Source organism: Rhinatrema bivittatum, chromosome 4 (genome assembly GCF_901001135.1).
Source record: "Rhinatrema bivittatum chromosome 4, aRhiBiv1.1, whole genome shotgun sequence".
Taxonomy (NCBI): domain Eukaryota; kingdom Metazoa; phylum Chordata; class Amphibia; order Gymnophiona; family Rhinatrematidae; genus Rhinatrema; species Rhinatrema bivittatum.
Window position 1 is genome coordinate 241,943,891 of NC_042618.1, and position 25,901 is coordinate 241,969,791.

General features: G+C 44.7%; 1 protein-coding gene and 1 long non-coding RNA gene across 2 annotated transcripts in view; both read right to left on the bottom strand.

Moving 5' to 3' along the window:
• The window catches only part of LOC115090620, a 62,015-nt gene extending 56,019 nt beyond the window's left edge, over window positions 1-5,996 (bottom strand). Inside the window, exons 1-2 of the long non-coding RNA XR_003856431.1 lie at window positions 5,153-5,996; window positions 3,488-3,834 (exon numbers count right to left, since the gene is read on the bottom strand). This is a non-coding gene — a long non-coding RNA (uncharacterized LOC115090620). The remainder of the gene's footprint in view (window positions 1-3,487; window positions 3,835-5,152) is intronic.
• Window positions 5,997-22,447: 16,451 nt separating this feature from the next.
• LOC115090623 (potassium voltage-gated channel subfamily KQT member 1-like) overlaps window positions 22,448-25,901 on the bottom strand; it is a 713,074-nt gene continuing 709,620 nt past the window's right edge. The window contains exon 5 of the mRNA XM_029599984.1: window positions 22,448-23,962. Within this exon, the coding sequence (XP_029455844.1) occupies window positions 23,849-23,962 (114 nt within the window). The 3' untranslated portion in view covers window positions 22,448-23,848. The remainder of the gene's footprint in view (window positions 23,963-25,901) is intronic.

Genomic DNA, 25,901 nt, shown 5'->3' on the forward strand with positions numbered 1-25,901 from the left:
GCATGTTCTTATGTTCTTAAGAGGCACCTATGCAGGGCCCAGGGACAGGCAGGAGCGGAGCAGCAGTTTTGGTGGCGTTTCTGCCGCATAGTTGGAAGCAATGGTGACAGCACTCCTGCTGCGAGATGGCAGAGATGGCTGCAGCACCAGGGCCAGAAAAATGAGCGTCCCGGCAGCGTCTCCCTGCCGTGAAGGAGAGGAAGCTGTAGTGGCCCTTCCTGCCGTGGACGGCGGCGGCTCCATGCCACGAAGAAGTGACAACAGCGGTGTCGGGCCACAAACATGAAGAGAAGATGGTTGGGTGCTGGCCTGACTGGCGTGGGAGGTGAGAGGCAGCTCACAGGATGAGCTTCGCGAGCGGCATCATAACAGTATATTTACCGGTGCAATTTTCAAAAAGAATGATTTCCCTTTGAAAATTGATGTAAACTGCAGACAAAATGTACCCATACACTTTACACTTCTGCACACAGTTTGAAAGTTGCCCTCCTAATTTATTTATCACATTTACATATAGGCAATATTCAGATCATTGCAGGTGTTATCTAAAATGTTCTGACATGAGTTAGCGGTTAGATTATTGAACTTAAGAGTCAGTGGAAGTTCTAGGATGCAAATTCAAATTTCCGCAACTCTTTAATTCTCTCAATGACATATTGAGGAAGTTACATTAGCTTCCTTTTCCTCCAGTTACCCAGCTATAATTGTATATTTTATAATAGACATACTCTTTATGTTCCCATTTCTTAAAATTCTTTAGTACAGGTTAAGCTCATCGGCTGCCTGTTTTTATGAGCTAGTACTTTGTGGGGTTGAGTTTGAAAGCCATTTACAAGCAGAAAGCCTGGTTCTCTTTATGTAAAAACATAGACTGGGGCTCTGCGCGTGTAAATGTATACGCATCACTCGGTTACACACAGACTTTTGCGTGAACTGAAGAGAGACGTTCCAAGGGGGTGAAGTTGGAACGTCCTGCACATAACTCAACCTATTGATGCTAGTCAATCTATGTGCCTACCAGGCCGAATAGCCAAGACTGGCAGAAGTTCACTTTGAAAATGCCAGCGGTACATGTTGCATGCAGACTCCTTGTTGCGCTGGAGGTGGACCCTTGGCCTGGTGCAGGATTAGTTCGGCCCTCTGGTCAGACCCAGAGAGCGCCTGCCACCAGGAGGCAGAGCACACAAGGAGACAGAGGCTAACTGGACCTTCACCAAAAACAGTCCAGGGTTTCCGCAGATTGACCCCTTGGGTACCCGGACCGCCTGGACTTAGGTGGGCCTCTGGTGGTCTCCTGGAGAGGTAGCGGAGAGTTGTGCCCACCACGAGCAAGGGTGCGTGGCTGATGCAGAGTGGATGAGCTAAACCTGAACCGGAAGCTCCAGAGACCTCAGGGAGGCAACTGTTCAGGGAGGTCCTCTGGGCGAAACAGGCAGTGTCTGTAGATCTAGCTAAGTGGAAGCCACGGATGATTTCCAAGCAGGTTGGCCCAATGGTCCCAGGAGGCCAGAAGAGAGTGTCTGAGTGAAGCACAAGGGTCAGAACCAGAGTATCAGTCCAGGAGAGGTCAGCCAAAGCAGGGGTCAATACCAGAATCAGTCTGGGCATAGTCAAGGCAAGCGAGGGTTGGTTCCTGGCGGCAGACAAGAGAATGGTCAGGCAGGCAGAGGTCAGTACCAAAGGTCAGTCTGGAGAGGTACTACCTGGTAAGGATACAGGAATACACGGAGCCACTGGGAATGGAAGACACTGGAACACAGAGATGCTGGAACAGGAGACGCTGGAACAGGAGACACTGGAACAGGAGACTCTGGAACACGAAGGCAAATTATCACACCAACGGTGTCGACCAGATTGCCAAGGCGAGGTCCTGGGGACAGGGCCTCACCTTAAGTAGGGAGTCTATATGACGTCATTGGGAAACGCCCCCACGGGTTTTCCCACCTTGGACCCTTTAAAGGGCTGCACGTCAGCCGCGCATGCGCCTAGGGGCATGGCCGAGGACACCGACAACATGGAGCCCCGACGGGAGCTCCGCCGTGAGGCCTGCACGGAGGATGGCGAACTGAGAGCCAGAGAACGCCGTGAACTGGCTGCAGTCGCAAGGGAGAGGTGTTCGGAGCTGGTCGAAGGAAGTGAGAGGTGAGCAGCGCCGACCGTTGTGCCAACGCAGCCAGGACGCGCAACACTCCAGCCTTACAGAAGAAACACTGGCATCCTCTTTGGATAAAAAAATGGATCTATAAATCCAACTTTCCTCTGTTCCAAAGTGTTAGTCTTTACCATATTTTAGGGTCCTTCGTTTTTAGTTTAAACCAGTTTTCACCCATAAATTGCTGCCTTTTTCCAAATATGAGAATTAAACCACTATTCACCCTAATTTTAGGTTGATTAAAAAGTTGCTCCAGAGCTGCATATGCATTTGTTTCAAGACCTTCAGCCACTGCTGGAAGCCAGTGTGGGCTAAAGTGCATGCTGTGTTTCGAGTCCCATCTTCCACCAGTGAAAACGCTCACCCTCCAGTGCTGCCCATGCTGTGTTTCAAGTCCCTCCTCCTCCCCCACTATTCAGCCAAACTACCTGCTCTCTGGTACCAGGAATGCATTTGAATCAAGCCCTGTCTACCAGAAACACTTCCCAGCAGGCTCCCTGGCTGTGCACAAAAGCAGAAGCACAGTAATGCAAAGTGGGGGGCGGGGGGGGGGGGTGGAGAAGGGGAAGAAGAGAGGTAGATTGTAGGTGGGGTGGGAAGAGAGAGAGAGAGGGGCATGCTAGGCAGGAGATGGGGCAGAGAGGGGAATGTTGCTGAGTGGGTGGTTGGAAGAATCTGTTAATGTTGTTTTATTGTCCTGGCTTCTAGCCACCAAAGTAAACTCTGATATTTACTCAGAAAAATAATGATTCATTTGTTTCAACTGATTTTCTCCTCAGGGCTGGAACTAGCATTTTTACTGCCCTGTGTGAACAATATCTGTACTGCCCCACTCCTTGTTTTTTGGTTTGGTTTTTTTTATAACCCACCTCAGTTAAACATGCAGAACACAGACTCACCCTCACCAAATACAGAATAAAGAGACTATAAACTATAAACAGAAACTGAACTGGAAATCACAACAAGCCAGACTCCGTACGCAATGCAGCAATGGAGAAACAGAAACATTACGTCCTTATAAATCATTCATCAAACAATAAAATCAAGGAATAGAAATCAATCACAGGGGCGGACTGGCCTATCGGAGGATTGAGCATCCCCCGGTGGGCCGGTTGCTCCAGTCAAGTGGTCTGCCGAGCGCAGCTGTGACAGAGCCATGCTTGGCAGACCACCTGGTATCTCCTGGGCCGGCCGGGGCGGCGAATCCCCGGGCTGGTCGTCATCGGGAATCTGCCCCTGATCAATCATATTAGTAAAATCATACTTATAAAAAGAATATTTCCGGAGGATCCAAGATGACTGCACTAGCACGTCGTAGTTGAGGCTGTCTCTTACCTATTCCCTTTTGGATATGCCTCATTCGGTTCATAAGTGGAAAGCTAGGGAGCGGGATGTCCCAGCTGCACCCTCCCCAAGACCTGCAATCGGACCTCTGGGAGTAGAGACCTTGGAGAGTCCTTGAGAAGATGCTGCGATCTTTGTCCTTGGAGGATTGGATCACACCCACGAATCCTACCCAGGCATTGTTGCTCGAAATGCAATGTAACTTGGTGCTGGCCAGCGAATGCTGGGACCATAGATCTAGCTGAAGACATCCTGGAGCCGCTGAACATTTGTGGCAACATTGGGCAGTTGGGCTGGAAAAGAAGCAAGGCAGCAAAGAGTCGAGGAGCCCGCTGAATCTGAGGGGACAATAAATTTGCGACCTTCAGCATTGGCTACGAACTACCACATTTCCTTTAAAAATTATTTGGGAGGCAATTAAGACTCTTGAACAATAATATTTCTGTTCAAATTAACCCAGTCATTCAGTGTGTAAATGACCTTGATATGCAAGTGGGCATGCTGGAAACTGAAAGTAAGTTTCTAAAAGAAACAACTGAGTCCCTCTGCAACAAAATTTGCTCAAAGAAAAATAATATCTCTCATTTCAGATGGAGCAGGTAGAAAATCAAATCAGAGGAAAAAACCTTCAGTTCATTAATTTTCCTAAGGATCCTGGATAATTTTCTACGGATATGTTGAAGAAATACTTTATGGATATTCTAAAAATACCTGAACAAGCTTTACCCATGACTTCAAGGGTTTACTATTTACCTCCTTATAAAAATAATTTACCTAACGATAAGAACATGCAGGCCTTGTCTCCAATTAGATCATCAATTTTGAATTTGACTACAATTCTTGAATCCTCTGTGGGTGAAGTGGCTACTCCAGCTACTTTAATTGCTGTTTTCCTTCTAGAATCGGACCAAGACTGGGTTCTAATAATGTTCTTTCGCCATCGTATGGAATTGCTTTTGAATTTCAGGGGGCGAGTTTACCCTGACATTTCTAGACAGACCTAGAAGAAGAGGAGGCAATTTCTATTGTTAGGATCTTGGGTTTTGGAATTAGGAGCCCTTTTTCTTTGTGCTAAAGTTCCCATGTAAATGTCTTCTAAAATATCAAAGCATTTCATATGTTTTCTTTCATTCCTCACAGCTGATATCTTTTTTTGAGTGATAAACCTCCGCCATTAGCAGATTCTTCCTCCTTACTTGCTGGCAGTTCTTCAGAACACCAGTCATGATCTGTATTGGATAGAATATATTTCCCCCAGTGCTAGTTTATTTCTTTATTGGAATGGAATTTCTCTGTCTTTCTTTTTTTCTAAAATAACATTACGATCCTCCTTATTGAGGACTGAAATGTAATGTAATAGGATAAATGTGTGTTTCCTTTGTATTATTTGAATACCTTTATGATCTCTTTTAACTGTCTCATTGTTTATTGATTCAAGTGTATTCTTGATATATATAATTGAAAATGAATAAATAAATATATAAAAAAGAATATTTCCAATGATCTAAGGAATAGAATAACATCCAATAATCAAGAGCTCATACAAAATTTTAAAACTTTCCCAAAGAACAATAAATTATTTCAAAATGGCAAACACAGATATCCAATAAGTGTTACACGTGCCGTCCGCGGCAGACCTGCGGCACGGCCCCTTACCTCTCTGCAGTAACTCCAGCTCCTGGTTCCTCCTTTCTATCGGCGGTGGGCCGCCAGCTCCATCCTCCCCTGGTGCCTCTGGTTCAGCTGCAGTCCCTGGCATTCCCGGTCCAGCCACCACATCCATTGCTACTTGTCGGGCCTCACTCCGTGGTCCGCAGAGAGATGCTGCTACTTGGTGCCGTGCGTATCACCAATGCTTATGTAGGGCCCGCGGCGGGAACCAAGCTGCAGTCCCAGATGATGACGTCAGCGGAGCTTTAGTATTTAACCGCAGGCTCCGCTCCCTAGTTTTGCCTTTGCAACAGGTCTCCTCGCTGGTTGAGTACTCGTTGCCGCCTCAGAGGTTCGTCTCACTCCTGCGTTCCTGCTCCTCATTTGATCCTGGTTCCTGTCTCCTTGTTCCTACATTCCTGCTTTGCACCTTACCTCGGATTGCCTATACGGACTTTGACTCTGCTTCGCCTGATCACGTCATTGACTCTCTCCGAGCCCGGACATTTGCTTCGCCTGACTATGCCGTTGACTCTCTCCAAACCCAGACCTCTGCTTCACCTGACTACATCGTTGCCTCTCTCCAGATCCAGCATTGCCTGTCTACGCCGTTGCCTCTCTCCAGACCCAGACCTCTGCATTACCTGACTACGTTACTGCCACTCTCCATGATCAGACCTCAGCCTTGCTTGCCACTGCTTCCAGATTGCCGCCAGCCTTGACTTAAGCCTGTCCTTTGACACCTCTTCAGCTTACTTCCTGGACTTGGTCAACTCAGACTTCGGCCTGCTCTTGCTCGGGCGCCTCCTGTCTGCCTTCGTTCCTTTGGCGCCCAAGTCTCCAGGACACTACCTTGTCCGGTGTAAGACTGTACCATCTCTTCCCATAAACACAGACACACACACCCCAGGCAGCTTCACATTCACACACACACACACCCCCAGACAGGTTCTTACACAAACACACACAAATATACACATACACCTCAGGCAGGTTCCCATTCACTCCCCCCACCCCCCAGGCTGGTTTCTATTCACACGCACTCCAGTTAGGTTCCCATTCACACAGAAACACACCCAACCTAGTCAGGCTCCTATTCACACACATACCCCAGACAAGTTCTTACCCCCCACTGTCAGGTTCCCATATATATACACACACACATACATGCACACCTTGGTCAGGTTCCTTTGCACACTCAAACACACACATACCCACTCCCAGTCAGGCTTCCATTCACAACCGCCCCGCCCCCCCTCCCAAAGGCAGGTTCTCATTCACACACACACATCCTAGGCTGGTTTCTATTCACACACACATACCCTAGACTGGTTCCTACACACACACACAAACACACACACCCCAGTCAGGTTCCTATTCACAATTTCACACAGGAAGTCACGCACAGCCCAGTCAGACTCCCATTCACACAATATCCCAGACAAGTTCCTACCCCCCCCCCCTCCACCCCAGTCAGGTTCCCATACATACACACACACACCCCAGTCAGGTTCCTATTCACAATTTCACACAGGAAGTCACACACAGCCCAGTCAGACTCCCATTCACACACATATCCCAGACAAGTTCCTAACCCCCCCCCCTCCACCCCAGTCAGGTTCCCATACATACACACACACACACACACACACACACACACACACCCCTTGGTCAGGTTCCTTTGCACACACAAACACATATAAACCCATCCCAGGTCAGGCTTCCATTCACACACACACCACACCCCTACCCCAGTAAGGCTCTCATTCACATACATCACCCCCCGCCCCCAGTAATGTTCTCATTCATTCTCACACACAAACACCAGCAGGAGCCATTCTACTGCTCCTCCATGTGTGCAGGCCCCTGCGCTAATCAAATCACGTGAGGCTAGCACTTCCTCTATGTTGATCTCGTGCATCGTGAGATCAGCATAGAGCACATGCTAGCTACATGTGTTATGGACAGAGTACACCAGCATGAGAAGGAGTAGGAGACCGGGCTCCTGCTTCTTTCTTCAGCTGCTGGTGGGATGGGGACCACCAGCGACCTCACGGGCTTCTTCCTCTTCTGGGCTGCTAATGGGATAGAGTCCACTGGCAGCCTCGAGATCCTCCTCTTCTTCCAGGCCGCTGGTGGACTAGAGACCACTGGCAACCTTGTGGGCCTCCTCTTCTTCCAGACCTACGGTGCGATGTGTTCTACCAGCAGCTTCGCGGGCCTCTTCCTCTTCTTGGCCACTGATGGGACAAGGTCCACCAGCGGCCTCATGGGGTACTTCTTCTTCCGCCGCCCCCTGAGTGTGCCGCCCTGTGCAAATGCACGGTATTCACACCTGGTAGAGCCGGGCCTGTTTCTCATCATAATAAATCGTGATAAATTCCCTGGAAAAACAAAGAACAATAAAAACTGAAAATGAAGGTCCCTTCATTGTTACTAAGAGTGTGAATGTCCTGAGCTTATGTTATGCAGTAACATTTTACAAAATGCTATAGAATGACCCTGTAGGCCCCCCCCCCCCCCCCCGCAAGGATTGTGCTTTTTGGTTTTTGTTTTTGTAGAACTCTGAAAAATAAAATGTTAGCATCCCAGCCGCTGTGCATGCACTCAGGGAGGGTCATTTTTATAACTGTGCTATCATCTGCCTGCAGCTTATACACACACAAACAGACATTTTACTGCATTTCCAAAGCAAACGTCTGTACATAAGTTTGCTTTGGAAATCTTCGGATGGCCAGCCTGCACACAGATCATCTCCTACAAAGTTACACTTGCTGTTCGCGGGGCATAACCTGTTGCGGGATAACTTATGCAAATATATATAGTTTTTTCAAATCAAAAAAGCAAGCACCAGAAGTCGCAGCTCCCTCACTGGGAAATGCCTCTTCCCCAAAGCATATACTTTTACCCGCACTGCTCCCAGGCCACGTTGAGAACAACCATTTGCGCACCCACAGCCGGGTTTAATGCGCATAAATGGCTTTTGAAAATGACCCTTCAAATGTAGACCTAGTAGTTTTTCAAAATGCAATTTCTTGCACAGAAAGGAAGAGCATCCTACCTGCAGCCACCTCAGCTGCTGACCCCCGCTCCAGGGAGTGAACAGGGAGGAACAGAAATGGAGGTTGTAGCATTGCTCTATCCAACGGATTGTAGGTTTTATTGGGCGGGGGAGGGGAGAGGCGAAAGGCTTGCAGAGGGCAAAGGGGGTTTCACCTTAATGGTTAAAAAAGGAACAGAGAGGGCACCTCATGAATATGGAGGCATGTGATGTAATGCTGTGTGCTTTCAGCTGTTACTTTGCTCTGTTTACCCAGTGTTCTCCTCCCACCATCTCCCCCTCTCTCGCTTCCTTCTCCCCCCCCCCCCACCTGTTCACACACATCTCAGTCCTCCCTTTGCAAGTGGGAGATTCTGCTTCTTATTATCTGATACACCGCGCCAGAGTAAGGGGCAGACAACTGAGAAGAGGAAAGAAAAAAAAAATCAATAAAGAGTGTAATGCATCATTATTTAATTAAATTTGTTTCTTGGATTCAGCGGCAGGCTCCATCCTGGGTTGCCCTTTGACCTCTTTTATTTTGTTGACCGGCACAGCTGTTAGTAAATCACCTGCTGGAGCTGCTCTCTGGAGCTTTAAAGGTCAGCTGTCAGAGGCTGGTGGATGAAGATAAAGAAACAAAAAAGTTGTAGAGTGGGTGAGGGAGCCTTTTCTAATGGGTAGACACTGACAGCTCTGCCATTCTCTCTGCTGAATTGTTTACCTTGGGAGCACCTGTTTTTTCAGCAAAAAGTAGAAGCCCTGAGATCTCCAGGCTTTTCTTTTTCTCCTGTGTCAATATCTGGTGTTCCTTCTGTTTTGTCCCGGACCATCTCTCCCCCTGAAACTATTCAAAGCGCTCTTAGCAGGCCCCCGTCCCCCTACAATGCCAGGGAAAGGGACCCAAAATCTGTCACTCCCCATGAAATCATCACAGGAATCACCAGGGGCTGAGCCAGGTCAGGAAAGTGGCGGCTGGTCGGTGTGCGGCTTTGCAAATCCCCCCAATCTCTCCCACACTGATTCGCCTTGTAGTAGTGTAACCCCCATCCCTGGGTGCAGACTGCAACCCGCTGGGGCCATAAAAGAATTTGTTAGTCTCTTCAGGGCTGGAACCACTCACTGGCTAACTCTCTCACTATTCCTCTTTCCTCCACCGCTGGATCCTTTATAGGCCGGGGGGGGGGGGGGGGGGAAGTTTTACTTTCAGGGCTCGATGTGACAGGGGTGATTCTTACTTGTGTACAATTTTCCTCACACTATGGATGCTGTAAGTGCCAGAAAGAATACACAGGAGATTTTGGGTTGAGTGTCCAAAATCAAAGCCTTTACTGATGAGTGGTCAGATGAAATAATGCCACAGTTCAACTTAATTCCCTTGGTTTCTACAGATGGCTGTTATTTCTTTTTTCTCTTTCTTTCTGTGCAAGGGTCTCTCTATCTTGGTCCAGGGACAAGGGAAGCACTCACCATTCAGGGGTTGAATTAATGAGATTCCCAAGTAGGCAGAGATATTCTGGTTGGGTCAGACAACCCCGTTCCAGCTGGCCAAAAATCTACTACACAGTCTCTGCACAGTATTCCCAGTTAGCTCTCTTCCCAAGGTTGAAGACTCCAAGTGGGGGTGCTCAGATGTAACTCAATTTTGATTTTACTCACCGTTCTCCGTCCTTCTCAGTCTCACTCACAATATTCAAATCCCAAGTTGGAAAGGGATCCCCTGGCACATGCAACTCTCGATGTTCCTTCTCAGGGTAGGAAGCAGGGGAAGCAAAACTCTTCCTACTAGATCTTCTAACCAAAATGTTTCTTTACCCTAAAACTGATCCCAGCACCAGAGTTGTTCCATGCATCAGGTCACCACCTCTGAAGGGCAGGTCTTCCCTATCTCTGGGCTCCCCAAACATGGTGGTTCCCCGTGCTTAGGAGAGGCCCATGTGTCTTACAAGGTTCTTACCACAAAAAGTATAAAAATACCCCCAAAATATCCCAAGAACAACCCAGCCAACCAGTTAGTGGACTGAAAAGGATACTCCCTCAACCTTGCCCAAGAACTGCAGGCAGATGGTACCTGAGTCCAACGGTAGGCCCAAAACCCAACAAAGGAAGAAGTTCCTACACTTCCTTCTAACTCCAACTCAAAGCTGCACTGCCCCCAGAATTCACTGTTACAAGTTGATTTTATTAACTCCCAGGAGGCTGGCCATCCCAGCACCCTCAAGGGAGGGGTTGCACCGAGTGGCTCCGCCCCCTTTTCTAAACTATACTGCTCTATCCTTTGATAATGGAAACCTAAGGGCTTACTGGTAATGTGATCGTAGTGTCCATTACAGTAGGGAGAGGATAATGGTGGTACCTCCAGTTGCAACTGCAACCTTAGCTGTACCATTTCTGAATGGGTGTAACCTGCATGGAGCAGCAGTTACAACCCTCCCTTCTTCTCATCCCTGATCCTTTCTCCCCATCCCTGAGATATCCTTTCCCTCTCCTTCCCAATACTGATACTGAGATCCTCTACCCATAAATCTTCCAAAACAACACAATAAATTGTAGAGACACACAAGCAAGGTTGGAAAATTATACAAAATATATTTATGGAAAGGGGCTTGTTGACTCTTCACTAGGCCTGTGCTCCTCCCAGTGGGGAACATATTGAGGATGTCAGAGTAATGAGTAGACTGAATAATTTGCTATGGCACTTCTTTGTAGACGTGGCCTCAGTGGTGTAGAGCTGAGATGGATTACAGCAGTCTGAGATTATACTTGTCAGAAGGGTGAGGAGTCTGGAGACTGAGAGGAAGCAAGCTTCTGATCTCTTGCAATAGTGTAAAGTTTGGGAAGGGGTAAAACCTGCTTTTGCCCCTTTGCTCCATAATCTATAGGGGGTATAGAGGGCCACACAAACAGTTCCTGTGGTGTTGCTGCTGATACAGCACTGTAAGTAACTGTTCCTGGGAAATCCAGCAGAGGGGTAGAACCTAGATATAGCAACTACTATAAACCAGGTTCTTGCCCCCATGAGCTTATCATGCGTTAGAGCCTTACAGTGTGGACCAAGCTGTGTCTGTACCTGAGTGATGTGTTTTGGACCTGCCAAAAATGATTTTTCTACCCTGCAGAGACTGCAAGCTGCTGCAGCCAAGGTGAAGGAATATAAAAATATGTCAAATAATGTTCTGCAAGAACCAGCATCCAGCACTCACACTGTTAACAAGTTGAGAAAAGATCTGTACTGTTTAGCCTGCCTAGAGAAGAGAGAACAGCACTACATAGCCAGCAGAGGAGGAAGCCAAAGAAATGCTGGGAGATTATTTAAGGAAGGAAAGGTGCAATTTGGCTGGCTCTGTCTATGTGTGAGGGCATGGATAGCCAGGAGTTGGAGCCAGGCACCAGGAAGAGAGAAGTATATCTGGCAAGTCTGCAATCAGTTCTTTTCCTGAAGGACTAATTATCAAGAGGGAGAGTCAGAAGTCTGTGCTCTGAGAAAATAGACAGACAGCTGTTCTTGCTTCATAGCTGAGCTACATGTAAAATTCCAACAAGGGTCAGAAGAGCCAAGAGCTGAGAAACTTCATTGATATACAGGCCCAGGAGCACATGGCTGGATCATCTTCCTATGAGACTGATTTAAGTAATTTAAAACTTTGCACAGAGAGTACCTTGGTAGGGGAGGGAGAAGGAATATTTCCTTGCCTTTTGTCACAAATTCAGTATCTCATCTTAACTGTTTCAGCCTTTCAGCCGAAGTCAAGCATAAACCCTTGCCACAGCCACACAAGATAGGACAGGGAAAGAGAAGCTGATGGTCTTTCTGTAAGAGACTGAAACCAGGCCTGCTTTCTGTTTAGTACCAAGTAAACCATTTGGGGAAGCACCCCAGGAGAGGGACCTTCCACACACTGCAGTGCTCATCTGTTTGGTTTGTCATCTAGCCAGCTCCACCATTAAGAGGGACTTCTTCATTTTCTTGATGGTTTTTTTTCTCACACAATTTTGTGTTTGGGACAGGGTGCACCCTTTACAAATTGGTGACATTGGGGTGGATCTGTTCCCCTCCCCCGCCTTTTAGAGTTCTTGGGGGTAAAGACAATTTTTGAAAGCTGTGTACTTCACTGCTCCCCCCCCCCCCCCCCCCCCCAACTTTTCTCTATTAGCGTTCCTTAGTTTTTTTTTACTATCCATATGAGTATGTTGGTTGTCCTGGCTAACAGGCCATACCCAGTGATTTTTTGCATTGCTTGATTTAAAATAAGAAAACTGCAAGTTTATATTGTACTTCACTACTGTATTTTTCCCATTTAATGTTCTGGTTGGATTTACTGTCTACTTACATAATACTAGTAAAAGGATTAATTACTGATTTATTCTGGTGTGATGATTTTATCTGGTCTATATTGCTATAAGTGCGAGGTTGTTTGGCAAGGGCACAGAATTGTGGTATCAGGGTGACCGGGACCCTGTCTCATTCCCTACTCAGGCTATGAACTCGGATAAAATTTCTCATGTGACAGTCCGTCCCCCCCCCCCCCCCCCCCAGCATAGAGGTAATTCATAGTCCAAACCAAAGGAGTGTCACATAGGGATGTGCAACCCCCAAATTTTTGTTTTGGTTCATATTTTGTTTTGTTTCTGGGGGTTGTTTTACAGTTTGTTTAATGTTTTTTCAGTTTGGTTTGTTTGTTGAACCAAAAAAAATATTAAAAGGAACCTTTCCCCTCCCAAAATAAAAAGCCCCTTCCAAAAAAGAACCAATAAAAAAAGGTCCTCCTGTGGCCCTGGAAACCCCTTTCTGACTTTTAAAACGTGAACCCATAGGCCCAGTCTGTTTCACTCGGCCTCCCTGGATCCTTCTGATCCCCACCCATGGTCCACAAAACTAATCTAGCCTAAGACCCAGGCCTATCTGGCTGGGCTCCACAAGCCCAGTCAGAACCTCACTGAGCCCCTCCTGTCCCCAATTTAAATAAACTGGGGCTGGTGAGCTCCCACCTCGGCCCCCATTTACCCCTTTTCCAGGTCTAAAGGGTAGGTTGAAGCTCACTCATGCCTGCCCATGTCCTAGAATTATAAAAATGGCATCTCTCTGGAGGACAGTGCCTCATGCTTTGCTAGTGTTATCTGCAATATGCTGCCCACCAAGCTGGAATTGTGGTGAATGGTGGGTTCTTTCCTCAAGAATCCTTTCTCTTGGATGATTCTGTCTCCTTTGGCAGTGGTCCAGAAGAAAGAGCAGGGTAAGAATAGGTTGGTACACAGTGAATATCTTAATTCCCCAGAAGTGTGTGTGTTCAGTATGCCTCATTTGATGCTGCATATTCCTGGGTATGAAATGAGATTGCTGACTCTTTTCTCATTGCAAGTGAACTGAATTCAGGAGGTTGGCACTAGAGGCAGAAGTACTGGAGATCACAGTTATGGATCTCCTTAGGGTCTTGAAGCAAGGACTCAATGGACATGATGCACAGATCTGTGGCTCCTGTCACCTAGAGGGCATACAAAGATGGGTATGTCCAGACCCCAGTCACCTGCTGGTCAAGCCTCAGATTTATGCATAGGCAATGTAAGCAGTTGACTCTGGCACCAAATTTTGAAGACACCATCCAATCTCCATACATGGGAACTCGCTGTTTACTATTCCAGTCCCTCCCCATCAAGCAGCATGCAGGGAACAGGAGGAGAGGGACTGGAGAAGGGAGCTAACTAATTGGTTTCTGCTCTGCAGTGTTTACTCCAGCCTTGCTCCCTCCTCTCCTGTTCCTATAGGAGAGGAGGGGGTGAGGCTGGAGCAGACATTACAGGTAGCAGGTGAGGAGAAACAGGAGGAGAGGGGCTGAAAAGAGAGCAGAGAAATTGTTTTCTGCTCTATGTCCACTTCAGCTTCACTTCCTCCACTTTGTGTCAACAGGTAGATAAGAGGTGGCTCTGCCACATACCTGTCTTATATCAGGCAGATGAATGCTAGTCCTGGTCAAATGCAGCGATAATGGTCCTCTTTTCTTGTCTCTGGCAAGGACAGATGGTATGGATCGTGGGCCACTTTTTTGTCTTTTGGGCAAAAATACATGCAGGTTTTGGCAAATTGGGTCCTCATTTGGGCTTCGCAGCTTGAATCATGTAGATGTAATAGACAGGCATGAGAGCAATGCACTGGAACCAGCTTATTCCTCTCCTGCATTAGATGTTAGTCAGATCAGTGTCCCCAGAAAGTTTAGACATGCACCTTGGAGGCAATGACTTGGCTGCAGGGTCATTCCTGATATTATCTAGCAACTGCAGGCCAGAATTGTCACCAAAGTCAGATAGCTTTTTTATTCAGCTAAAACCTGGCCAAATAAATCAGGGGAGTTCTGGGAACGAAACTGGGAAGAGCTGAGTTAGCCAGATAACGCCGATATTCAGTTAGCTGGATAAGTTATCTGGCTATGTTTGGTCATCTCTTAGACTTGACCTAAAGTAGGCTGGTTAAACTTATCCAGCGAACTTTAGGAGAGCTGGATATATTCAGCAATGTAGCCACCCCACTGGATATACAGGCTAATTATTTAGCTGGATATATTTATCCGACTAACTTGCTGAGCCACACTGCGGCTGAATATGGACCTCCGTTTAACTAAGGAGGGCTAGGATACCTAGGTTAGGCATTTTGTTAAATTGTTAGCATGATTAATAAAGCTATAGTCATATATATAATCGCCAATGAAGAAAGGGTAATCGCTAAAGATATCCACCACTATAATTGAAAGAAGAAATTGACACATTTCATTAAAAGATAAGACATTTGAACTGTTGATTTAGATCATTTTTATTTGCAAAACATATAGACTTTGGACTGAAGATTAAACATAAAGCAAAGAAGGTATATTTATCAATACCTGTAGTGCTTACTATGATGGTTCCAATTTAAATCAAATCAATTTTTCAGTTACTGGTGGCCATATATATGTATATTCTATTCAATATCCTGTTTTGGTGTATTCAAACATTGGGAGTGAGAATCTCCCACCTCGCCGAATTGGTTTTAAGTTGTCCCGGATACCAAGCAGTTAGCACTTTGTGTACTGTCATTTGTGACTCTTCTCTTTCAGAATCTCTCAGAAGCACAAGCAAACTGTGGGAGCTGGGACAGCTCAACAAAATTTTAAAGAAATGACTAAAAGGTAGGGTGACTAACTGCCCAGTTTTCAGCCAGACAGCCCAGTTTTGCAGCTAGTTATAGAGTGCTGGTTACAACCGGACACTGTAAAACCCAGTCAGCAAGGCCAGGGGTCAATCAGCAGGAGAGGAGGTGTGCTGGAAGACACCAGGACACAGAGAAAGAGGGAGGCCCTGTGGCTGCCAGTAGAGCCCATTCTGCTGGTGGCTGAAGAGGAGAGAGAGGCCCAGTGGCTGCCAGAAGAACCCATCCCGATATGGAGTGACTGAAAGAGAAACCCAGTGGTCAGCAGTGGAGCACATTCTGCTGGCAGCTGAAGACACCAGGGGAGAGCGGCAGGCTTCAGTATGATTCAGAGAGTCAGTATGTGTGTGTGGCCTGTGAGAGAGGGGGTCGGTGACTGAGTGAGAGACAGATCATATGTGTGTGTCAGAGTTTATGTGAGCATGTGTGTGTTAGTGAGAGCATATGTGAGCGTGTGTGTGTGAAATGAAAGCATATGTGAAAGCATGTGTGTCAGTAAGAGTATATGTGGTGTGTGTATGTGTGTGTGTCAGAGCTTATGTGAGTGACAGCATGTGTGTGTCAGAACATAAGTTAGAATGCGTGTGTCAGACCATGTATGTGCATGTCAGTGAGTGCAATATGAGCATGTCTGACAGCGTATGTGAGCATGCATGTCAGTGAAAGCACATGGGCGAGAATATGTGTCAGTGAAAGCATATTGAGTATGTTCATGTGTCATTGAGAGCATGTGAGATCATTAAGTGCATATGAGAATGTGTGTGTCAGTGAGAGTATAAGTGAGTGAGTGTGTGTATCTGTGTGCCAGTGAGAGGGTATGTGAGATGGAGTTTGTGTGTGTATGTGTATGTGTGTGAGAGAGAGATAGCAGGTGAGAGCATTTGTGAGAATTAGAGTGGTGAGTGTGTTCATCCATGTGAAAGAGAATGAATATGTGTATATATGAGAGCAAGGAGAAAGTTTATGTGGCCTTCTCACCTTCCCTCCTTCCAATATTCCACTACAATCTAAGGGTGACTGGAAATCCAAAGTTCCCAGGTATGGAGAGCAGAAGATATTTTTTAATCCTTAGTTCTAATTATTATTGGGTGTTATTTGATGAGTCTGCTTGTGGTAACTTGGGCATTAGTGACTTGGGAAACAGCCAGGAAAACAAAAGAGGCATACTCTGGCTGTTTCCTTATGTGCACTTTTATTTACAGTGAAAGCAAAACAGAAAAACAGATGCAGCTCAATTTGCTGTTCTGACTGTATTCAAACATCAATGGCAACCTGTCCTCTTATAGGAAGGCTTCCTCTCTGCTCTCTGGAGTCTCTCCCAACCTTCTGGGCCCTGGTCTCTTATCCCTGGGCTGCCATGATCCACCGTATCCCAGAATCCCTTGCTGGGTTGGGACTTAAGAAGGACCGTTACAGATAGCTGTGGCTGGTTCTTTAAGAGGATTCTTATACTCCCTCACATGCCTTCCCCCTCAGCTTGGCCTTGTCAGGCCAGGCATCCAGCCGTACCCAGACTACTGCCCAGCTCCACCTCATAGTCAAACTATCCCCGGTGGGTTGCTCTGATTTCCTATGAGCTGGCACCACAGGGCTGTGAACTGGGGACAATAGCATCCCAGAACAACCCTCAAGGGCTTCTAGCCACTTCTAGGCGGCATCCTTCAGGTGATGAAACAGATTTTGGAGGCTCTCTCCCCAGGCTGCAGGAGCCCCAGCCAGAACTGCTTCCGGTATGTTTCTGAGGTTTACCCAGCTCTCTCCAGGATAGTGGCCTTGGCTTCTGCATAGGTAGCCCTCCCATCTGGGTTGGCTGCTTGGAACGCCGCATGACTTTTGCCTGTGAAGAAGTTAGCTAAGTACATAGTGTGTACCTTTAACTTTACTTTCTACCTTGATGTTAATTGGTTTCCCCTCAGTTACATTGTAAACCGGTACGATAAGACCTAGTCTTGAGCATCGGTATAGGAAAAGAAATTAAATAAATAAAATAAATAAATAAATAGTCCAGTTGGCTTTGGGCCAGGCCAATAGGCGGGCGGTCCCCTCAAAGGTTTGAAGGAAGACATCCGAATCCTCGCCTGCCTTCATATTAAACAGAATGTGAGGTAACAGATTCATCTGGGTTATCTGGTCACAGTGGTCTGCATGGCCTATGATACTGATTCAGCACTGCGTTTTGCTGCATAAGTTGCTCTCACATTGCCTGCTATTGGTCAATTTGTGTTTGAATGGTGTTCTGCTGCTGTCCTGTTCTAAGGACCTGGATTACTTGCTCCATCTTTCCTGCTTCGTAGGCTGCCTCCAACCAGAGTATCTCTATGGGGAAGGAGAGAGAAAAAAGAAAAAAAAAACCCTGCTGGCTAAACCCCTTGGCTTGTTGCAGCTTTGGTTGGGGAAATGGAATTGGGAGGTCCCAGAAAAGAAAACTCTGCAGGGTTGGTTTTTTTTTCTGCTGCGGCTGTGGATTTCTGCTTGTGCTTCCTGCTTAGGCAAGATATCCCATTTCAGACACCATATGTGGTAACTTGGACAGTAGCAGCTTGGGAACAGCCAGAAAAGGAAAGGAGGCATACTCTGGCTGTTTCCTTATGTGCACTTTTATTTACAGTGAAAGAAAAACAGTAAAACATATGCAACTTATCTTGCTGTTCTGACAGTATTCAAACATCAATGGCAACCTGTCCTCACATAGGAAGGCTTCCTCTCTGCTCTCTAGGGTCTCTCCCAATCTTCTGATTCCTGGTCTCTTATCCTTGGTCTGCCGTTATCCACTCTAGCCCAGAATTCCTTGCTGGGTTGGGACTTAATGAGGACTGGTACAAATAGCTGTGGCCAGTCCTTTAAAGTGTTCTGAGGGGGTTTCTTATATACTCCCTCACACTGCTGTTTTGAAATATTTTATTGGTGTTTGGGACATTTATAACAATTTTTATATGAGTTTTTAATGCTCTGTTCATCAGCTACTTTGAAATATTTATTTTATTCATATGGGTTTACTATTATGATTGATGTTTTATATTTGCTGATTTTATTGTTTGATGTTTTATGAAGAATGTTGATGTTTCCAATTTTCCATTGAGTCACTGCATTCAGAGTCTGGCTTGTTGCAATTCCCAGTGCAGTTTCTGCCTATATTTCAGTTTGAATTTTTTAGTGTTTTTATTATTTATGTAAATGTCTGTAAGCCACTATGAACTCCAAATGGAACATGCGGGTTAGAAGAATTTCTAAATAAATAAATAAACTTTATGCTTTCTTTATTCTTTATTTGGTGAGGTTTTGTCTGTGTTCTGCATATGTGACTGAGGTGAGGTATTCTGCTAATGTGTATTTTATGTGTAGAGATCTATAGCAGTCTGGCTCGATCTATTTTTCTAATAGGAGGTACATTGGTGTTTTAGGGCCTGGTGTAATATTTGCAGTGTTGCCTTTTTCACATGTAGGTTTGTTACTATTTGAGTACCAGCAGTTAGTGCTGTTTAGATATGGGAAATGTACTATCTTGTAATTGTAAATCAGTATACTCATTGCTTTCTGAGGGTCAAGCCCATACCCAACACACATTACAGAGTAGGCCTAACATTATATGGGTTCAAAGCAGCTGGATCTGAAACATATGCAGATTTATGCAAATGAGAGGAAGGCCTCCAGAGCTCAAGTGTCCAGTCCTGGTCTGTGGAGAAATTGGAAACCCTAAAGGAAGTAACTTCCTCAATTGATGAAAGTTTTCAAACATTATATGGTACAGAACATGCACAGGTTTTTAAGTATAAAACTTAACTCTTATTAACTTTAAAGAAAGGTGGTTCATCATAAAGGATGAAGCCAGTTTGCTGAGCTTGACAATTTTTCTAAATTAGGCCTAAAAATCTGAACCCTGTTTTCTGTGTTTTTTCTAATCTTTGCCTATGACAAAACTCTTTGGAAAAGTGAACATACATGATTGTATTTAAATAGAGTGACTTATATTTTGGTTTATTGTTTGTCTCATAAACATTGTAATATAATCCTGAAAAGAAAGCTGGCTTTTTGCCCTTGCAGACAGCATGCTATATTTTTGCTTATCATAGAGTGCAAAATACCTTTTTATTTTCTTCTATTGTGGCTTCTTTTTCCCCCTTGTAGGGGATCAAATAACATTTGAAGTTGACTTACACTACAGTTCACAATCCCCACATTAAAGCCCAAATTCTGAGACTAGTTGGTAAAAGCTGCTAATCTAAACACAGACATGCTACTTTTACAGGCTCTGTCAGGAGCCAGTTGAAACCATAATAAGAGATAAGGCAACATAATTAGTGTTTTGGCAATGTTTTTAGGTAGGATCAGAACAGGGGTTCTGTGCCGCTCTGTTGTTTAGTGTTTATGGGACGTTTTGCTGTTTGAGAAAGAAAGAGGAAGAAAACCCATTAAAAACGGTATTTATTGATTGTTATTCACGGACACAGTCCTGTAGAATTTGTTTTACAACAGCGGCTCAGAGTTCGGAGAATCACATCTGCAGAAAAAAACGCACGTGGTCCCAAAAACTTCTGTATGTTGGACCATGTATATGTAATCATAACCCACATCTATCAAGACATTTTCTCCTAGATGCAGAACGAGAGAAAAGCCTTACGTGAATTAGGACCCCAAAGGTAAATAGCCAGTGCTTGTCTGGCTAACTTTTGGACAAGGTTTGAAATTTTCTGCCAACTCCTTGGCCAAATTTTGTCTGGGCAAATTGTTGTGCAGACAAAATATATCAAGGTAAAAAGAAGCAGCACTGGGGATGTTCTCAGGTCAGGGTTTCACTGTGTCCAGGTAGTGCTGGTAGTCAGCGTTGCCTGGACACATTTATCCAGGTAATTGTGGTCAGCCAAACAGCAGACCTAAAGTTACCAGAATAAAGCTGCCTTCTTCCCAGCTTGCATATAACAAACACAGTTGCTGGTACAGAGGACTCTCTTTCCAACTTTTTTTTTTTTTTTTTAAGTAATTGGGTGGGAGTGGAAGAGTAGCCTAGTGGTTAGACTATGAACAAGGGAAGCCTCTGTTCAAATCCCACTGCCACAGCGTGTGACCTTGGGCAAGTCACTTTACCCTCTGTTGCCTCCAGTACAAAGTTACCCCTAGATTCATCAAGCCACAGTAAAAATGGCAAAAGTATGGTGCGTTAGCATCCCATGATAAAAAGATGGGCATGGTTAGGGAAATTAACAAAATATCACATCGCATATATTTCTATCATGTCACACAATGCTCTATCATGTTGCATCACTCATCATTTTAGATATGGCATGTTATTTTTTTTGTTTATATATACTGGTTTCCTGCTGCAGCTTCTTTGAGGGTGCGTCAGGAATTAGAGGAGGAGAGGAGTTTGGTGAGTAGCTGGATTTCTTTATTCGATTACCTGATTGAGTTGTCCTATTCCTTGTGTTTCATCTGTTTATCTTTACCTTTGTCTTTTGTGCTTATCTGTGTGTGAAAGAAGTGAAAGTGTTTTGTGTCTCTTGTATGTCTGTCCCTTTGTGTGAAGGAGAGGAGAGGAGTGGTGAGGGTGGAGAGGAGTGGAGAAGAGTGGTGAGGGTGGAGAGGAGTGGAGAAAAGTAGTGAGGAGATGAGTGGTGGGGAGTGGAGAAGAGTGGTGAGGGGTGGGAGATGGAGAGGATGAGGCCTAGGGAGAGAGGAGAGAAGAGGTGTGAGGAAAGGCAGGAGAGGAGGAGGGAGGAGATAACGGAGGATAAGAGAGAGGGCAGGTAGATTTTATAACCCCTGCGTGCGAAAATCCCGAATTTTCAAACGGGACCGGCCACACACGTAAACCCCGGTACGCAAATAAGTACTGGGGCCTGAAAAGGGGGAGGTCCGGGGGGTGGGGGTGGGGAGGTGCGGGGCTGGAGGCAGCCAGTACATTGGCCATTTGCCACTGTGCCGGGGAAGAATGCGTCTGTAGCCTGCCGGCACGCGCAAGTTGCTACTGCTCCTGAAGGGAGCAAAAGGTAAAATAAAAAATTGTGGGTTAGCTAGGATAGGGATAGGGGGCGGGGAGGAGAGGAGAGGAGAGGGGAAAAGGGAAGAAGGTCAGTTAGGTGGGTTGGACAGTTCCCTCCCAGTCCGCTCTTTAATTGGAATGCACTGGGAGGGAACTGGGAGAAGCCTAATCTCGTCGCCGCGCTTACTTTTATAAAATTAGGTCCCCCTGCGCGCGCTGCCCGCACAAGTGCATGCGGATTATAAAATCCGGTGCATGCATGTTATAAAATCGGCGCACGCACATGGATGCACCTCTTAAAATCTACCCCATATGTTTTAAGCTGCCCATCAACTGATTAGTGGGTATTGCTTCTCTAGTAATCTCTGTTGCTAACTTCCTCTTAGGGCTGTGTTTGCTGCCTGTACACCAGCCCAAGGTACCTATCAATGAACTTGATCAGGAACCCACTGAGTCAGTCCTGGTTTTCAAATCCCAGCACCAGTGTTTTGGGATTTATATGGTAGTCCTACATTTTGTATTCACATAGTAAGATGGGATAACGAACCTGGGATTAGGGTTGGCCCAGTGAGTCAGTGGCAGTGATTGGATTCAATTCCAGGGTTATGTCTTTCGTTTCCCCGGTTGACTGGGGATGGGGATGCTGAGAGATGGCTTTCATAGTCCTTGTGAGCAGGGAGCTATGAATGGTGACACCTATTGGCTAAACTTAGCATGCAGGTATAGTATGCTCCAGTAGCCACAATCTGTGACCACTGGCAAGAGCCTTTCACTGCCATGGCTATGCTGGAGGGAGGGAGAGAGGGAGATGGGTATCAAAATACGGGAAAATCTCTTGTCGTCACTAATGAAGTTTCATAGCTCTATAGCACAAAAGAAGCCAGTTTTGCCTGAGCTGGAAACCCAAAGAACAGGAAGAAAACTGTTGGTCCTAAATTAAAATAACAAATAAAGGTCAGGACTGGGTCAAAACATCCCTGGTGGACTGGAGTTAATTGAGAGCTGTGAACCCAAATTCTTGACATGGCAGCCCCCACTGTAAAACCAATATAAGGAAAGGCTTTAATAATAATGTATCTTTAATTTATTATTATTTACATAGGCATTAGTGTTGTAACATGCTACACCCAAGTATAATTTAAGATACATTTTTCATAGGGATAATTATACACATCATTTAACATTCAGCAGAAACAGTACTGCATAATGCCAATATGTTTCATTTGCAATCAACTAACAGAAATGTCTCTGCACAATTTTATTTATAAATTATTTTGGATCTGTATGCTATGGAGTTGTTTTTATCATGGAAAGTTATTACTGCTGCCGTACTGTGCATCATTTAAACCACTGCATTTTATTGATCTTCAAGTATTCTGCCAATTACCATTTTTTCAAAACAGGCATTTAGAAACAACAAATATAGCTTAGCTTAGACAAACTTCGTACAGTTCTTTCTTGACTGATATTTTCCACAGTGAAATGTTCCTGCACTAATGGCAGCTAGATAATTTTTTTATCTGTCTGATCGATCATGTAGCAAACATCTCACATTTGCATGGCTTTCCCTTTTTTTCCTGTAAGCTAGCAGACATCTATTTTCAAGAGATTGGATCTTTCAGCAGTTTTTATAATCTTTGTCCTATCATTTGTAAAAGTTCATAAACTCTCCTTGCTGGGTCGGTATCACTCTTTTCCAAACGTTCACTTTAATTTGCCCGTTCAACAACTTCTGCTGGCTTGCATTTTTCAGATGTGGACAAAGACTCTTTTTGCTTCCCTCACAGGCACTGATTAAACTAGCAATAAGACATTAGAATGTTGGGAGAAGTGCTTTGTGTGATGCATTGTCCTCATGTTTCTTTGGTTCTCAATGTTCTGACCAGTGAATAGTGTTCAGGCAGCTTAAGTATTACTGTGCAGATCATCTGCTAGAGGTCCATATTCAGAAGCATGTAGCCTGATAACTCAGACGTTATCGGGCTAAATTAATGTTTAGGCACTTATCTGCCTAAATTCTAGCCGGATAAGTCAGGGGTGTTCTGGGGGCATAACTGGGAGTAGCTGAGTTAGCTGGATAAGTTGTCTGGCTAACTCTGATATTCAGAATTAGCTGAATAACTTATCTGTTTAATTCTGGTCGGCTCGTACCCTGCCCTAACGTTAGCCGGATAAACATATCCGGCTAACTTTAAGATAGCCAGATATATTCAGTGGTGCAGCTGTGCTGCTGAATATCCTGGCTAAGTTAGCAGAATAATTTTATCTGGCTAACTAGCCGAGCCACACAGCAGCTGAATATGGACTTTGCTAAGATAATGAGTGGACAACTGGAGCCAAATATTTAGGTCTCACCAGCTACGGATGAAAGATTCCACACATTAAAAAAAAAAATATCTATAATCTGTGAGAATATCTTGTTCTTTGAAGCTCAAGTATTGTGTATGATGCACCACTTTACACTTTTCAACTGATGGTGGAGGGGAATCCAAGGTAGACCGCAAATATCTAATAGCTGGAGTGGCAGGAGTTGAAGTCCATGGCAGTGGTGGCTCCTCCTGGGAACTGAGCTGACTTAAGAGCCTTTAGGATGTCATCAAGTTTTTGATCCATCTGAGTCACCTGTCAAAAGAGTAGGCAGGAATGTTAGAGTTACATTTAAGTGACAGACACTGCTGGGAGTAGGGTCACACAGCATCAACAGTTTCTTTCCCTTATCTTTCTGCCTGAAGAACTGGCAATGAATATTGATAGTTGCAACAGCTCAGCAACCTTCCTCATTAACCTTCCAATGAGTTTGTTTACCAAATTTAACATTTATTTCACCATGTCCGTAGAAGAAGAGTTGCTGATGTGAATGTTTAATCTGAAATTTAAAAAATTTTTTTTTGCATAACAGAATTAAGTCATTTTTTGAAAATCTCACACAAAGGAAAAGGGAAGGAAAAAAAAAAGATCTACATCTGATGTTTGGTTAATCTGATTACATATTATGATTTTTTTCATGAAAAGCCTATAATTGGTCATCCAGTTTATTAGGAAATATTTTATGGATACAGTTTGACCGTAGACATGTACTTCCAAATCTGTGAAAGGAAAAGCAAGACTCGATCCACAATATTAGATGTGTTAATCCCTAAAGTAAGCAAACTCAACTAATCTGTTTCAACTGACCCAAGACTTTTGGTCACTCTTTTCTGATAATTGGTTGTCCATAAAGTTGAAATGCCCATAGTTGCTGATATAATTCCATCACCTCCACTAGAGAATTCAATTCAGTACAGATGCTCAAACATACATTCTTGCTGTGATCTCTGTAGGTCTGCTTTTATATGGGAAACGGAAAGTAAAATGATTGGAATGCATTAGGATTGAACTAGAAATCCAGGCTAGGATTTCCTAGTGGAACTGTAGATAAATCGGCAAGTTTAACTATTAGTTCCCAATATTATACTATACCAAAATTGCCCAGGTTGTTTAATAACCACCATACAGTAACATTTGTTGTAATAGTTGCTACACAGAGTACTGCAAGAAACCTGGTGCTTTTTAGAGTGACCCATATAGCAGGCTTCACCTTGCTGGGGACAGGCAGGTTTTTTTTTTTTTGGTTTTTTTTAAAGGAGTGGCCTAAAATCTTATTCATCTTCTGAGTAGCTTAGACAGTTTTGAAACGCTGACTATTTCTTCTCTATTCTGGGAGATCCTATTTCAGGATGGCTGGCAGTGATTCAAAAAGACCTTGGATAAACAGAAGTTGATTTCCATTCAGTAGAAATCAACCCAGACTGACCTGTACATGAAGAAGAGAAAATGTAAATCTGGGAAGATGTCTGAATTGGAATCTATTGTAAGATACTTCAGCCATGCTCTGATAGTTTTAGAGAATGATTAATTACTTGGCCAGGCAGGAGATGTAGGTCAATAAAGGGCATGCCACAGCCGTTATTAGTATTCGTAAAGTGGCTAGGCAAAATAACCATTAACAAAACCCTGGCTTAGTTGTACTGATTTTATATAAGTAACCTACTGTTTGGCACTTGCTCTTTAAAATTGCTAACTTTTAAACTTTTTATAAATGTAAAATAAAGTACTACGGGGTTTGTGATGAACTGAGTAACATATAAACAGTATTGAAGGTGCCTCTCTATGAGCCATGGCTCAGGGTGACTACAGATAAAGAAATAGCTAAAGAAAACCAGGAATCTTGATTTGTCAGTCACTGTTACGTGACCATGCATAAAAATTGTTAATAAAGTTGTTGGGGGGTAAATCCAGTTTTGCAGTTTGTCAGACAGCATCAGATAATCTGTGTGTATCTAAGTCGTATGATGCACAATCAACACATTTGGAAAGCAACCTTAACCATGACTGATGACATTATAACCTGTACTAATCTCACTGAAACTTCAACTAAGACAGTTATACAATATCAGAAAATGATTAAAAAGGCAACATTTCTATTTTAAAATCCAAATCCTGGACCTGTCTGCTGGCTCTATGGCAGTACTGCATACAGCCCGGGGGAGGGTCCCCGATTCGATTCCTGGATTGGGCCTTC